Source organism: Gymnoscopelus braueri (assembly GCF_963280865.1).
Source record: "Gymnoscopelus braueri genome assembly, chromosome: 9".
Lineage (NCBI taxonomy): Eukaryota > Metazoa > Chordata > Actinopteri > Myctophiformes > Myctophidae > Gymnoscopelus > Gymnoscopelus braueri.
In genome coordinates, this window is record NC_137610.1 from 36,545,017 (window position 1) to 36,560,016 (window position 15,000).

Genomic DNA, 15,000 nt, shown 5'->3' on the forward strand with positions numbered 1-15,000 from the left:
TACTCAGTTCCACGTAGAAAGTCCCGAATTCAAAATGTACGTGAGTAAAAGTAGGCTATTTCTCCGCAGAAAAGCAAATAAACGCCTTTGTTCTAAAAAATACTAAAAAATAAATAAAATAAAGGTATTGTATCAAAATGTACTTCAAGTACCAAAAGTAAAAGTACTCATTATGCAGAATGTCCCATTTCACAAGTTTTCAAATGTATAAATTGTATACAAATCTTTTGAAAATAGCAGATCCACAAGCTCACAATGGGCAATGTGAGCTTGTAGATCGGCTATTTTGAAATGGTCGAAATGTATATAGGGGCTGAAGTGGTTACTGTATGTTTTGTAATAATGATAATCAAAATCTGCAAAGTAACTAGTAACTAAAGTTTTCAAATAATTGTTGTGGAGTAAAAGTATAATATTTGTAAAATAACTGAAAATTGGAAATACTCCAGTAAAGTAAAAATAATACCTAGAAATTGTACTTAAGTTCAGGACTTGAGTAAATGCACTTAGTTTTACTTCCTCTGTCTAAAACCTAAGGGCTTTTTAAATATAAAATAAAGATAAATAAAAATGTGATGTAATTGGTGTAAATGAGACAGCATGGTAGTGTTTTTACACATATTTCCCCTCAGCTATAGTCTAAATGTTTAAATGTTTAAATATGACAGGATTTACAAGTAAATATTAGTTTCAGGAGAAAATATTTGGAGCATTTCCATCGTTTCTCCCTACATGAATAACTTTAGGAGATTCTGAGACATTTTAATCCCTTATCACCTCTACATGATGTGACCTTAATCACTCAACATGAGTCATGACTGTAGCTAGATAACGCATCACGAAAATAGCAGATCTACAATAAGCTCACAACGCCTCGGATCTTCCAGATCTGCTATTTTCTGCGACACCGTCGTACGACAGAGTATAAACTTGAACCATGCTGATGTGGCCACTGACGTAGCCAGGGTATTTGCTGCCATCTGGCGGTTAGATTTTGAGATTGCAGGTTGTTTCCTCTGATCGTCTCAGTCTGCTTAGCCTTGGATCAAGACTATCATGGATGTATTTTATCGAGTGTGACTTTTACTTTCGTATCTTTGATCATAGATATGCAAATGTCAAAATCGATAAAATACATCCATGATAGTCCTGATCCAAGGCTACAGTCTACTCAGAGATATTATTGTTTTACAATGTTTTAAAATAAATACCATAAAATACGCCCCTGAAAAAGCACATGGCTTGTGGGGGGGTCTGGCTTATGATTGATTTATTCAACAAAGCTAATAATATGATAAATAATATAATAAAGCTATCTAATATGGGGCAGTAATGTTGATTCCTCTGCATAGCTTTCCAGCCAGCAGGTGGCATCAGTGTCTTACACAGTGGCACTCTATGCATGCACTCAACTGAACACAACAGTTAATGCTGTGCCAAAAGTTTTTAAGTTTCAGTTTCGCTTTTCATACGTAATATCGATCAATGACACTTGACTTTCGTTTCTTTGATACCGACACCCAGGCAGTGAAAGCATAGTGATCAGCTGATATTCAAGTCCCAGAATGACAGTTTCACACAGCAGTGATGTTTTCGTGGGGAGAGGACGCCAGTCGTGGCCTTGGTTCAAAAACTGTTTCTACCTGTATTATTACAAGTGCTGCCAGCACTGAAAATGCAAATGATATATATTTTTTCTCATCTCAAATCAAGGAGCTTTCAAAAGGTCGCAGCGTCGTCGCTTTCATCAAAAAGAATGGAGATGCGTTCGTCATTCACACACATATTGTAGATGGAAAGAAGGTCACTGGAAAACAGAGTAAGCAGTGTTTATTTTTGCATCTGTATCAGTTTATTATTATTAGTATTAGTAATAGTTGTAGTAGTAGTAGCAGTATTTATATAATAGCAGTTCAGTCTTGAGATAAGCAAAACAAGGGGCAAACTACTTTATTCTTATGCTAGTTGTAGGCCATATCCACACTACACTTATAATCAGATTATCTGATTATAATCAGATATGGCTATTTATAATCATTTATGCTATGTATTTTTGTGTTTTTCTTGTAGAGTATGTGAAATGCAAAGAGAAGATGAATGTTCTGAGTTGTAGTGATGATGCTGTCACTCTCCTGTCTGAAGAAGGAAGGGTTTTCATCCTGGACACAGCTTGCACTCCAAGGTAAAGGAATATTATCTGCTGGTCTCTCAGCAATCTGGGAACCCATAGCCAAATGAGAAGGAAAAACAGCGCCCTCTGCTGTTTGTACTATCCAACGCAGAGCAGAATCTGTTCTTGAGAGATTAGTCTCTCAGTGGTTATAAGTTGTTTAACTGGGGATTCATGTTTCAAAAATAATTTGGGTTCAAAATGGGAGATTTTTTGTTTAAATTCTTTGGAGCTTCTATTGGTTGTTTTTTGTCAAGACAATCAACCAATCTCAGAAGCATGTTTCATGTTATCCTTGCCTACTGTAAATCGCTCTGGATTAAGAGCATCTGCTAAATGCCTAGATTGTAAATGTAATACCTGAATGTGCAAATGTATCTTCTCTTCTTACTCAGGCCCATGACGGAATTGTGTAACATTCCTGTAACTCAGGTTGCTTGTGGAAGCCACCATTCACTTGCCCTAACAAAAGGTAGGCCTACAGTAAAGTGTATTAACAGCAGGATCAAAAACAATTGCTACTTCACCAGTACATTAAATCATAGCTGTTGCCCTCTTTGCCAAAATTGCCCTCTTCATAGGAGCCTAAAGCCTGATTTACGCTTAGGCAACAAAGCATAATCTCAAAAAAGCTAAAAAATAATCTTCAACATCAATACTCTTTAACCGAGAAAAGAAAAAAAGTTGACATGTGGCATGACACTTTTCTGCCAAAGTATAAATCGATAGATAAATGTATGTAAGTAACTATCCATGTATAATGTAGGCCTATTCTGTCATACTGAGTGAGCATAGTCAGTCACATTACTGTCACTGCAGGTGGGCAGGTTTACACCTGGGGGCAGAACTCCAGCGGCCAGCTTGGTGTAGGAGAGGTGAAGGCGACCATTAGCTCCCCACAACACCTCAAGTCTCTGTCAGCCGTCCCCCTGGTTCAGGTCACTGCTGGGGGGGATCAGAGCTTCGCCCTCTCACAGTCTGGGACTGTGATTGGCTGGGGCAAGAACAGCTCAGGACAGCTTGGCCTTGGGGACAGAACAGGTACAGTACTGCCCAGTTTAACCTCATTCAAGCCCGATTCATACTTTGTCGCACGGCGGTGTCGTGTGGCGAAAATAGCCGACCTGCAAGCTCATAGATTGGCTTTTTTGACACCGTGAGACGAAGCATAAATTGGGCTTAACCCTGGTCTCCCTATATTGGGCAAATGTTCAAAAATGTTAATAAAAAAAATAATAAAAAAAATCGATTCATAATCTGTTAATTTTTTTCCAAACATGTTGATAATAGGAGATCCGTAAGCTCACAATGCATCACGTTATGAGCTTGTAGATCTATGTACCAATAAAGCTTGCTTGGTCACATTTTGATAATCTTCTATAGACAGACACATCCCAACTCTTGTTCATTGTTTGGACATGAAGAAAACCATTGAGATTTCCTCTGGACAAGACCATACTGCAATTCTGACAAAGGTAACACTATAATCAGGTATAGTTTGGGTGTGGCTAAAGTGTATTATTATGTGTTGAACGTCCAAGGGTCAAGTTATCAACACATTTACACTTTCAGTTATGGTTAAAAAAAATGTTATATATGTCTCTGTTATTTCAGGGTGGCACAGTGTTCACATTTGGCTCTGGACAATATGGGCAGCTGGGACACAACTGTTATCAAGATGAACTGCATCCTCGGCTTGTTGCAGAGCTCTGGGGGGCAAAGGTCACCAAGATTGTTTGTGGAAGGTATGCATGCTAATGCTGCTCACAGACACACACACACACACACACACACACACACACACACACACACACACACACACACACACACACACACACACACACACACACACACACACACACACACACACACACACACACAGGACAGGGATGGATGAAAACATAGTCTCCGGCCTAACTTGTTGCAAAGGTACAATCCAGAATTTGTTTATTAGAACCTTAATATTTTGGTGTATTTGGTCTTTCTTGACAGTGCTTATGTCAAAAGGTCTGACCTTCTTTTTGATAAATCATCAGGTAAACAAATTCATTATTGGGACAACAAGTTTCAGCAATGGAGCTATACTACATCTTGCAACATCCCTAAATTGTCTCACCACTACCTGGGGTATCTCAAAGTTTTAGAACCACTGCTCCAACATAAGCTGCAAAAAAATGAGTCCATAGAAAAAGTATACTGTAATGAATGCATTTGAATGTATTTGTTAACAGTTAATGTTACTGCTTCCTACTGTATATTTTGATATTTTTTGTCTTCTTAACCAGACATCATACACTGGTGTTAACAGACTCCAAGAAAGTCTATTCCTTTGGATGTGGAGAGCAAGGTCAGCTGGGACGTGGAGGAGGGAGTAATCAGTCTATGGCTGTGCCTCTACCGGTTCAACTGTCACATGGTAACTACCGGTATCATACTTAAATTCAGTGTTTCCCAAACATTGGGCGGGCACCCATTTTTGGGTCGCGGACCAATTGTTATGGGTCGTCAGTAAATATCCCTTTTTTAATTTCAATTTGTTTTTTAATTATCATTATTTCAAAATGTGTCCCCGAACAAAAAAAATCTAAATTTTTCATGAATTAAAAACAACATTTTTCAAAAGAAGTTCATAAAATAATTCCTTAAAAATAAATACTAAATTATTAAGAAGTACTGAAAATAGTCCACTGCTTTCTCTTTTGGGTCTCGAGATGAAAAGTTTGGGAAACACTGCTAAAGATGACTACCAAGAGCAAATTGTGTTTTTTTGGAATAAAATAAAAGCATTTCTGCCAATATTCCAGACACCATTGCTGATCTGAAAGTCAGGCACATCTGTGCAGGAGGAAACGCTTCATTTGCAATGTGCACTGTTGACCAGGTATTAACATCCAGACAATGATCATAAGATGTAATACAAATTTTGTGCTTCTTGTTTGGTAAGTGTGGTGTGTTGTCTCAAAACAAATGTATGAGTAACCATTTTCTTTGCAGGAATTTCACGAGGGATCAACCAATCATAATGTAAAAGAGACACAGCAATGTTTAGACGACATGATTGATATCTGGACCTCTGAATTCAGTCCAAAGTTATGGAGAAAGACACAAAAGTAAGTGGCAGGACATAATACTAATATTTGGTAAGATGTACTGTATACTGTAGGTCTACAGTACAAGTTTCCAGTGCTATGACCTAATTTGTATGGCTGCAGAACTCCATAGTACTCTCTCAGTGCAGTGAACTACATGATGTCTTCACAGGGAAATTGAAAGAACATTTTCCTCAGCGTCTTTTTTGAACAGAAGTTTCCTTGACAGAAGGTAAAAGCAGTGTTTATTTGAACAATTTTCATTTTTATGAATCTGAATTGTCTGTGAATTGTTTGTTTGTTTTTGTTATGATTGTTTTTTTGTTTTTGTTTTATTTTCACCAGTGGTGATAAACACTTCAATACTTCACCAAAACATTCTGGCCTGAACTTGCTTCTTGCACGACGTGCTTTCAAGAAGCTGTTAAAGAGTGACAAAGTGATTGAAAAGGTACTGTATTCGGACTTGTTATTCTTTAACTCATTTTACTACTTCTATTATCATTATTATATATTATGTATGTGTAACAATTCTTACAATAGACAATATACTGTTTTAGTGTTTGAAGCTTCAAAGCTTAGAAGTTGTGATGGCAAATTGGTAACAACTTTTCATTTTAAATGTATGATTTAGCACTGACTAATTCCTTTATTTGTAGTTATTATACATCTACTTTATGCTACAGTATGCGCTATCATCCAGCACACTTGTTATCTGTAACACCCCTGACTGGCAGTAACTCTGACCTCTGTTCTTTTAACGATACTAGGTTGAATCTGTTGTCTTGCACTCGCTGCTTCCGTCCCTTGACGATGCACCACTTGGAGTTGAAGGACTGCGGGTCTTCCTGCTTCTGACTGAGCTACTAAGGGTCCTCAAGAAACAGAAGCATCCTCAAGGCCAGAGCACCGAGCTAACTGAGGCAGTCGCTGCAGCCATGCTCAGACTGCCCCCAGAGAGCCTCCAAGTCCTAGGTCATGTCACCACCACCGCTATAGGAATCTAAATACAAGGCTTAGAAGTGTATCTAGAAGGGTTGCATCATTAAAGTGTTGTAAAATTGTAATGGGAAAAGTGTCATCCGTAACACAGTGCAGTATTGTAGTTTATGTAGTTTTAGTATGTACAACATAACATTCTAAAAACGTGACATTGCTGACAAATGCTGAACAGTTAAATTCAACAACATTTTGATATATTTTTTTGATAGATTTATTACTAAATAGAAAAGACAGCTTTTGTGTTTTTTGTTCCACAGGTTGTTGGTGGTCTTCACTGAAGCGTCTCACTATGATCAAACATGTTACGTTGTGGAGGAACGCCCTGTCATTGATTCTAACCACAACGACCATTTTTGATTCTCGCAGTATTGGAGTAAAACACCTGCTTGAAGTTCTTCAACATCTGTACAGAGTTGGTATAATTTTTATTATTATTATTACTCAGTTATATCTGTGGAGGTCCTTGACATGAAAAGGTTTGAGAACCACTGGTACAGACATAATTATCATAACGTAACATAATGAACTTGTCTTAAAGGCAAATTACAAGATTGTCGGACCTCAGAAAATTGCAGAAAGCACATTCTGTTTGGAGATTCAGTTCAACCAACTCATTCTTCAGGAAGATCTGATACTTTGGCGTTCATGGCGTAATGCAAAGGTAAACGCCTTGGGTTCCAGTCCAGCTCATGCTCTGTCACATGTTGTTTATTGTTTCATGTCTCCCTTGTTTATGTCATTCTTTAATTTAAGAAGTAAGTCACTTAATAAGTACAGCTACTGTATATCTCTACACCCCTTTCAGAATATGAATGACATGCCAGCTGTCATTTGCTGTTTCCCCTTTGTGATGAACCTGCAATGCAAGATAATGGTTTTTGACCTCAATGCAAACATCACAATGGTAAGTTACTGACTAGGCTTCTAAACAATTCAGCAATTTCTCTCTCTCTCTCTCACACACACACACACACACACACACACACACACACACACACACACACACACACACACACACACACACACACACACACACACACACACACACACACACACACACACACACACACACACACACACAAACATCTGAGACATTTCACAAAACAAGATAAACGTTTCGATTATTTTTTTATTATGTTCTATGTTATTAACTGCATAATAGTAGAATTTTGTATTGCAGGCACACCATCAAATGAATAGGATGTATCCCTTTGGGGTTGTGCCAATGCCTCAGCAAGCATCCTCTGATACATATTTTGAGTTGAAGCTGAAGCGAGCAACACTTGTAGAGGACACCTTTGAACAACTTGGTGAAACCTACCAAAGTCACTTCAAGAAACCACTTATGGTAAATACAGCACTCATATTCCTAAGTAATCATTTTTGACTGTGACTGTGACAATTTTCATTTATTTTTCATTTAAAAAAAATTAAGGGTGGCTCTACAATTTTGCAAATGCCTGTGGTTTCTTTCTCAGGTCTACTTTGACGAAGACACCAAAATGACAAATGTCTACAGAAATGACTTTTTCCTCCATTTATTTGATGAACTGCTGTTACCTAAATCTGGGATGTTTTTATACAATGACACCAAAACACTGGCATGGTTCCCCTCTAAAGTAAGACTTCTCTCAGATTACAAATAATGACAAATGGACCTGAGATTCTGGTTACTTCATCAATAAATCACAGGCGATTACAATCTAGAGTAGAACCATTTTCTCTTTTGAGATAAAGAGAGGTAGGACCACGCATGAGCACAAATTCAAACTTCCTCACCATGTCCAAAATGAAACCTTTTATGATCACCAACAGGCAACATTGAGGGAAAAGCGATACTTCCTGCTTGGGGTTCTATGTGGATTGGCCCTATACAACAAGAATATTATACACTTACCCTTCCCAATGGCTCTGTTCAAAAAGCTGGTCAATGTAACACCATCACTAGAAGATCTGACAGAATTCAGTCCACAGGAGGGAAAGTAAGTGGGATATTTTGGATTCCTTCCTGGTATTTCTATCAATAACAGAGTAAATACTCCAAATATATTTATCTACTTTATCATTTTCATGTTTAATTTTGCTTCCTTTCAAGGAGTCTGCACTACATCCTGGAAGACTATTTAGATGATGATATAGAAAGCTTGGACATGTGTTTTTCAGTAGGTATTCTAGCGAGTTGGACTGACTTCCTTCTATAATGTAATCAATTCTCCTTGGTTTTTACCAAAGGTCTTTAAACTAAAGCATCATGATTTCTCCCTCATATCAACAGGTTGTCTGGGATGGGGTAGTGGTGGAACTTGATCCCCAAAACCCTGGAAAGCCAGTGACAAGTCAGAATAAGTAAGAATAATTATTGAAATAACATTTTCAATTGTGCTGTTTATAATGGATCTTGATGATATACAATTTGTATACAGTACGTACGCACACATGCACTCACACATGCACTCACACACGCATACACACACACACACACACACACACACACACACACACACACACACACACACACACTCACACACATCATACAAGTCAATCACCACACAAGAACATCACTGTACTTATGCCTGGCAGCTTATAGCTACAGTACATTCTACCTCCTGTGGGATGCATACATTGGTTTGGTGTACGAAAGTTCTGTGTTGTTGTGATGAAACAGGAAGGAGTTTGTGGATGCCTATGTGAACCATGCTTTCAACAAGTCAGCAGGAACGCTGTTTGAGGAGTTCAAAAAAGGTTTCCTCAAGGTGTGTGACGCAGATGTGGTGGAGTTGTTCCGGCCACACGAGTTGAGAGATCTGCTGGTGGGTAAAGAGAACTACGACTGGGGGAAGCTGAAACAGGTCCGTAACATTCAGTCATATTGGTCTAGTAACCCATGTTCCCCCAAGCTGTCATTGATCATCTGTAACCCCATGAATAACCATTGTTGGTGATTGAATTTGCTCTGATAAAATGTTTTGCTTACTGTCAATGCATTAGAACACAACGTATGAAGGAGAATACCATGCCAGCCATCCCAACATACTGATGTTTTGGGAGGTTTTTGAGGAACTGACTGAAGATGAGAAGAAAGCTTTCCTTTGTAAGTACTTCACCAAATGTGCTATTGACACATACTACAGTACTCAACAAATAAAATGTGACTACAAATGTAGTTAAAATGTAACACTGCATTGACTTTCTGTGTTAAAAATGCCGTACTCTTTTGAAGAGAGCCCCACCCACCCACAAATACTGTTATTACTTATGTTTATAGTATTTCTGACTGGATGTGATCGGGTGCCCATCCTCGGCATGGACCAGATCCGGATGAGAATAAGAGTCTTGTACAACTCTACCCAGCAGTACTTCCCTGAGGCGCTGACATGCCATTCTATTCTAGAACTGCCCATCTACCCTGCTAAGGAAATGCTGCAGGCCCAGCTCACTGAGGCTCTGATGCACAACAGAGGCTTCTTAAAGTAACTGTGAATGTTAAATGGTGGGGGGGGTTGCACAAACATTTTCCGGAGAGTGGAAGCTATTTGGTGCATGTACAGTAAATCTGCTTTCTGCTTCATTCCTCAGGGACTAACATTTAGATTTATGTATTGTAAATGTATTTATTTTATGATTGGCCTTGCCCTTTATGACATAAGAATCCTAGTGACCACTAGATGGTGCTCTCGTTCAATTTGTTCAACTGAATGATCATGGAAGTTTTGAGCACATTATGAGAGATTGTCAGATATTGATTGAATGCTTTCCTGAAAGCAAAGTAAAATCTGAAACTTATCAATCATTCTAACTAGACTCAGTAAAGAAGTTAACTGCAGTTTATGTTAAAGCTCCAGTTTGATATAATGATTAATGTGTGATGTCCATACACAGACAAATGTGTCTGTGGCAGCCAAGATTTATCCATGTCTGTGTCCATTTTTTTAATTTAAAAATGAATAAATATATATGAAAACATAAGAACATTACAGGTATAATGTTATTATTTTGTGTAATGTGCGATGGAAGCACTGGAATGGATTATTGAATGCCAGTCTCCAGGTTTTCTTCAGAATAGACACTGATTTAATTCATGCAGAAATACTATAATTTTAAAATGTGTAGCACATTGGAATAGACACAATGGCACATCAGGAGTCCACTATACATTTAGGCCACATAGGTCATGTTTCTTGTAATGATATTTTCTCATTTTATAAAGCCGGCATGGTAATGACCCCTGTCCCCTGCTGAAGACAGAATGAATGAAGTTGTTGTTGAGCCTAATAACCCTGAAGACCATGGAGCTGTTATGTATTCACTGGATGTTCGCAATCATATTATGCATTCTATTATGTTGGCCGCCTACTGTACATCCATGATGACCCATTGTTTCATACATTGCCACGCCTACAAAAACAAGGAAAAAGTTAATCAGTTACATAATTTTCTGGCTTGAAGATTTTTTTCCTCTTGGACAGACATGAGTCCTCTCTCCCTCTCTCTCTCTCTCTCTCTCTCTCTCTCTCTCTCTCCCTCCCTCTCTCTCTCTCTCTCTCTCTAGCTGGAATGCATTGACGTCAGAAGGAAGCCAGACACGCGCCCACGAACACGCGCACTTAACATTCGTCCTGTCTCTGCGGATGCACACACACACACTGGAACACCGAGCAAGCGCACACACATAACATTCACAGTCATATGAGCCATAGTTATAGCCAGATGTACCACTCTCTCTACCCAGACGGGGAAAAGTGTGTGAAACATGGCGTATGAAATAGAAGACGAACGCGGCATCATCATGATGTGTTAAGCTTTTGAATTGGACCGGATCGAGCCTTCAGGCAGCAGGACAGCTGCAGGATATTTATTTACACAATGGTAAGTTGCCAGTGTTTCAGAATAAACGCGACAGTTGTGATCCCTGTGATCTATAGGCATTAGTGAGACATTGAGCAGCGGGCATCAGTGAGAACCATGTATTCAGGATGAGGCTGAGCCCTAGAGAGGCTATAGAATTGTACATCACATGCGTGTGTGTATTAGGCTAAAATAGACAGGGTGATGACTATTGTAGTGTAGCTGCTACATGCGTGTGTGTGACTATGTGTGAACCATCTAGGCCACTGTTTCCCAAACAGTAGGTCGGGACCCAATTGTGGGTCGCGGACACATTTTAATGGGTCACGAGTAAAAAAAATATCCCTTTATTTTTTGTTTCCAATTTTTTTTTTAATTTATTATTTAAATCTCATGAAATGTGAAAATGACAAATTCAATGATTTTATAAAAGAATTTCATGAATAAGAAAAAACTATGAAATTCTATTAATTCAAAAACAAATGTTTAAGAAGTAGTGAAAATAGCTCCTCACGCGTCGCGGTTGTGAGCTTGTAGATCTGCTATTTTCACTAGCATGGGGCATTCTCTTTTGTGTGTCAAGCTAAAAGGTTTGGGAAACAGTGATCTAGGCAGGGTGAGGATCTGTTATTATGTTATTATGCGTTTGTTCGAACATGGTGCGAACTCGGGACTGCAGTTGCGGCCAAGTAGAGAACAGCTGCCTGGCGTTCACACTTGTGTAGGAGCAGCAGCACAAGCAGCGACGATTGCGCAGTCATTAGATTGCATGATTGTGAGATTAAATTAAAAACTGACTTTAAATGGCAAGTATTTAAAGACCAGACCTAACAGTAAAGTGTAACGAAGGAAGGATGTTAATTTGGGGTGGTGGTTCATTGAATATATAATGGAAGGTGAGGCCCACTTGTGTGTAGCCTACTTTTTACACATGTGACTGTGTAAGGACCATTTAAACGTTTTATAAAGACAATGCCATTTAAGTGGAAAACAATAAGGATGATGATCAGTGTTTGGAAATGCTGATGACGAGGATGATGTGATGGTGAGGATGAGGATGAGGATGATGAAAAAGGTGACAACATGTTACCTTGGGAATTATTATACAAAGATGACATCATCTAATGATGCTCTCACACAGGCTGGACTAATGACATAAACATGAACACAAAAACACACACATTAAGGTTTCCTGTTACAGTATTGATCTGGAGAGGCATTTATGCTGGGTGCTGTTGTCCACGAGAGAACCACTCCCCCTCCACATCATCAAGAATAAAATACTATTTTACTCTATACTTGATCTACTTTACTCTATCTGACCCCCCTTAGACTAGACATATTTTGTTCTGTGATGTGTATTTTTCCACCTAGAAGAATCTATATTTAGGTAATAGGCTAGCATCCCTACACAAACTATCTCTGTATCTCTAGATGTGTGTGTGTGTGTGTGTGTGTGTGTGTGTGTGTGTGTGTGTGTGTGTGTGTGTGTGTGTGTGTGTGTGTGTGTGTGTGTGTGTGTGTGTGTGTGTGTGTGTCTGTGTGTGTGGAGGGGGGAGGGGGGCAGGGGTATGAAATGTGAGTCTATTTCAGGAAACTGTTTTATGGTTGAAGAGACGAGGCAGTGTTTGCAGATAACTATCCAGAACCCATTGCCAGTTGGATTGGAAATATAAACTGTAATCAATAGAGGTATTTTATTTTAAGTATGTATCTCTGACTCTGTTGTTGTCTTTTCTTTCTCCCATCTAGGCATCATCACACCAGCAGTCAAGAACTTTGCAAGCTTGCACTCCTCGCATACATTTGTCTTCCTTTGACACATGCACAGCCTTCTGTCTTCTGCCATCTGCCCTCCCTGCTGTTTTCATCTTTTAACCCCCCCCACACACACACACACACACACACACACACACACACACACACACACACACACACACTTGTAATCCGACCCGACCCCTGATCAACCTCCCCCAGCCTTGTTTCTTCTTCGCCACACTCTATGCTTACCATGAACTCCTCTGAAGACCCAAGCTCATTGCAGAATGGATCGAACCATCTTGACCACAGGGACAGCTCTGGTCACACTGACCTCAGTGGACTGTACCACCTGGGTCGGACACTGGGGAGGGGTCACTTTGCCGTGGTCAAACTGGGCCGCCATGCCATCACTGGGCAACTAGTTGCCGTCAAGATGATTGACAAGACAAAACTTGATGTCATGGCAGCAAGCCACCTCCTTCAGGAAGTGAGGTATGGTAAAAAATTAAATAAAAATTACAGCCTATATATTATATAACAGCACTCCGTAGTCTGACTTTTTCTTTCGGATGTAATGGGACCACAAACAGGCTGATGTTTCGCTGTGAGCCCTAAATGCTCTGAAAATGCCAACATATCAGCCTATTTGTCTTCCCAGATAATCTTACAGAAAAGTAAAATAAAAGAAGTAAAAGTAAAAAAATACATAGTGCTCCTGTGTCACGTGACTAGTCATTTTAAAGTCACCCCAAAGAGCTTTTATTTAGAATAACTGTTGTTACTGTATAGTAAAATAATTCTAACTCAGAGAGTAAAAATGGACCCAAATGGAGATGATTTGGGTGGGTTCTCAGCACTGGAATTGACTGTCTGTGTGATCCTCTCCAGGTGCATGAAGCTGGTGCAGCACCCCAACGTGGTTTGCCTGTACGAGGTCATCGACACGCCCACCACCCTCTACCTGGTCATGGAGCTGGCCGAGGGGGGCGACCTCTACGACTACATCCTCCGCCACGAGGGCGGAGTGGGCGAGCACACCGCCAAGCGCCACTTCGCCCAGATCGTGCGCGCCTTGGCACACTGCCACCGCCTTCACGTGGTCCACCGGGACCTGAAGCCGGAGAACGTGGTGTTCTTCCCTCAGCAGGGGGCCGTGAAGCTGACGGACTTCGGCTTCAGCAACCTGTTCCAGCCGGGGACAATGTTGGCCACCAGCTGCGGGTCGCTGGCCTACTCCGCCCCGGAGATACTGCTGGGAGAAGAGTACGACGCGCCGGCTGTGGGTGAGCAACGTGTTCCTCCGGATGTTTACCGTAACCCATTAAGACTTGAGGCGATTCTACAAATGTCTTCTAAATCCTAACAGTTTTTTGAAAAAAACGTATGTTGCTATATCAGTGGTGCTCAAACTTTTCATGGAAGGACCACCCAAAAGTATATGTATTTGGCCGCCGACCCTATCTCAAAATATTTTGTTCGAGGGACCCCCAGAAGCAAAGATTTGAGTTAAAAATGTTCGCTTTAAAAGAATATATATTTAAAGATTTGCACGCATTTATCCACAAGCTCGTAGCGCGGCACTCCGTGACGCACTATGAGCTTTTATATCTGCTATTTTTGAATAGCCAAAGAAATCTTAAAATGACACAGATGCGTTCCCGGTCTTAATGGGTTAAACACAAAGTCAGATGCACCCACAATATGCACACCATGGCGGCCCACACAAACTGCACATTACCACTATGTTTATAGAGCTTATAGTCTATACTGCTCAGGAACTGGTTGTGTATTTTGTGTACTGTTCACCTGATATGGGTATAACTATAAATCCATGCATTCAGTGAATGTGCCCAGACCTATGTACATGGAAAATATTGCTTCTTTTGTATATTCTGGTGTGGGGGCTGAAGGATTTTAATTGATTCATTCAGTTTTGTACTAGGTCTTACAGTGGGACACAGGGAGTTTGTTCTGACTTCTATCAATATAGGAGATGAGGGAAAAATATGCCATGTAGGCATTTGTAAAACAAATAGATTTCATAATCACACATGCCAACGGCATGCTGCACTGCTGATAGAACAAATACAAACCATTTACCGTCTGACAGACTCAGCTGGAATGCTGTGTCTG

The 15,000-nt window shown here is 39.9% G+C and overlaps 3 protein-coding genes across 5 annotated transcripts in view; 2 read left to right on the top strand and 1 right to left on the bottom strand.

Moving 5' to 3' along the window:
- Positions 1-15,000, bottom strand: part of fa2h (fatty acid 2-hydroxylase) — a 113,851-nt gene that overhangs the window by 39,014 nt on the left and 59,837 nt on the right. The gene's annotated exons all lie outside the window — the stretch shown is intronic.
- herc56.1 (HECT and RLD domain containing E3 ubiquitin protein ligase 56.1) lies at positions 1,520-10,202 on the top strand. Of its 3 annotated transcripts, XM_080437657.1 has the most exons (23): positions 1,520-1,819; positions 2,071-2,182; positions 2,566-2,642; positions 2,990-3,211; positions 3,554-3,645; positions 3,785-3,915; positions 4,456-4,586; positions 4,975-5,051; positions 5,165-5,280; positions 5,432-5,491; positions 5,605-5,710; positions 6,030-6,234; positions 6,519-6,673; positions 6,800-6,922; positions 7,067-7,165; positions 7,442-7,609; positions 7,740-7,880; positions 8,077-8,243; positions 8,357-8,423; positions 8,537-8,607; positions 8,927-9,110; positions 9,250-9,352; positions 9,527-10,202. In XM_080437657.1, exons 1-23 carry the CDS (start codon positions 1,588-1,590, stop codon positions 9,733-9,735), a joined length of 3,048 nt encoding a protein of 1,015 aa, XP_080293783.1. In that variant the 5' UTR covers positions 1,520-1,587; the 3' UTR covers positions 9,736-10,202. The 3 variants fall into 3 exon arrangements, with proteins under 3 accessions (XP_080293783.1, XP_080293784.1, XP_080293785.1); XM_080437658.1 differs by lacking the exon at positions 2,566-2,642; XM_080437659.1 differs by lacking the exons at positions 9,250-9,352; positions 9,527-10,202 and having other exon boundaries at positions 8,903-8,969.
- The window catches only part of snrkb (SNF related kinase b), a 15,169-nt gene continuing 11,081 nt past the window's right edge, over positions 10,913-15,000 (top strand). The window contains exons 1-3 of the mRNA XM_080437015.1: positions 10,913-11,127; positions 12,859-13,359; positions 13,756-14,150. Coding sequence (XP_080293141.1) covers positions 13,109-13,359; positions 13,756-14,150 — 646 coding nt within the window. The 5' untranslated portion in view covers positions 10,913-11,127; positions 12,859-13,108. The remainder of the gene's footprint in view (positions 11,128-12,858; positions 13,360-13,755; positions 14,151-15,000) is intronic.

Bases quoted from the DNA above. Each gene is read 5' to 3' on its own strand.
- herc56.1 (XM_080437657.1), top strand. From the start codon at position 1,588: ATGTTTTCGTGGGGAGAGGACGCCAGTCGTGGCCTTGGTTCAAAAACT. The intron at 5,281-5,431 runs GTAAGTGGCAGG...ATGTCTTCACAG, and splicing joins TTATGGAGAAAGACACAAAA to GGAAATTGAAAGAACATTTT. The intron at 9,111-9,249 runs GTCCGTAACATT...TCAATGCATTAG, and splicing joins ACTGGGGGAAGCTGAAACAG to AACACAACGTATGAAGGAGA.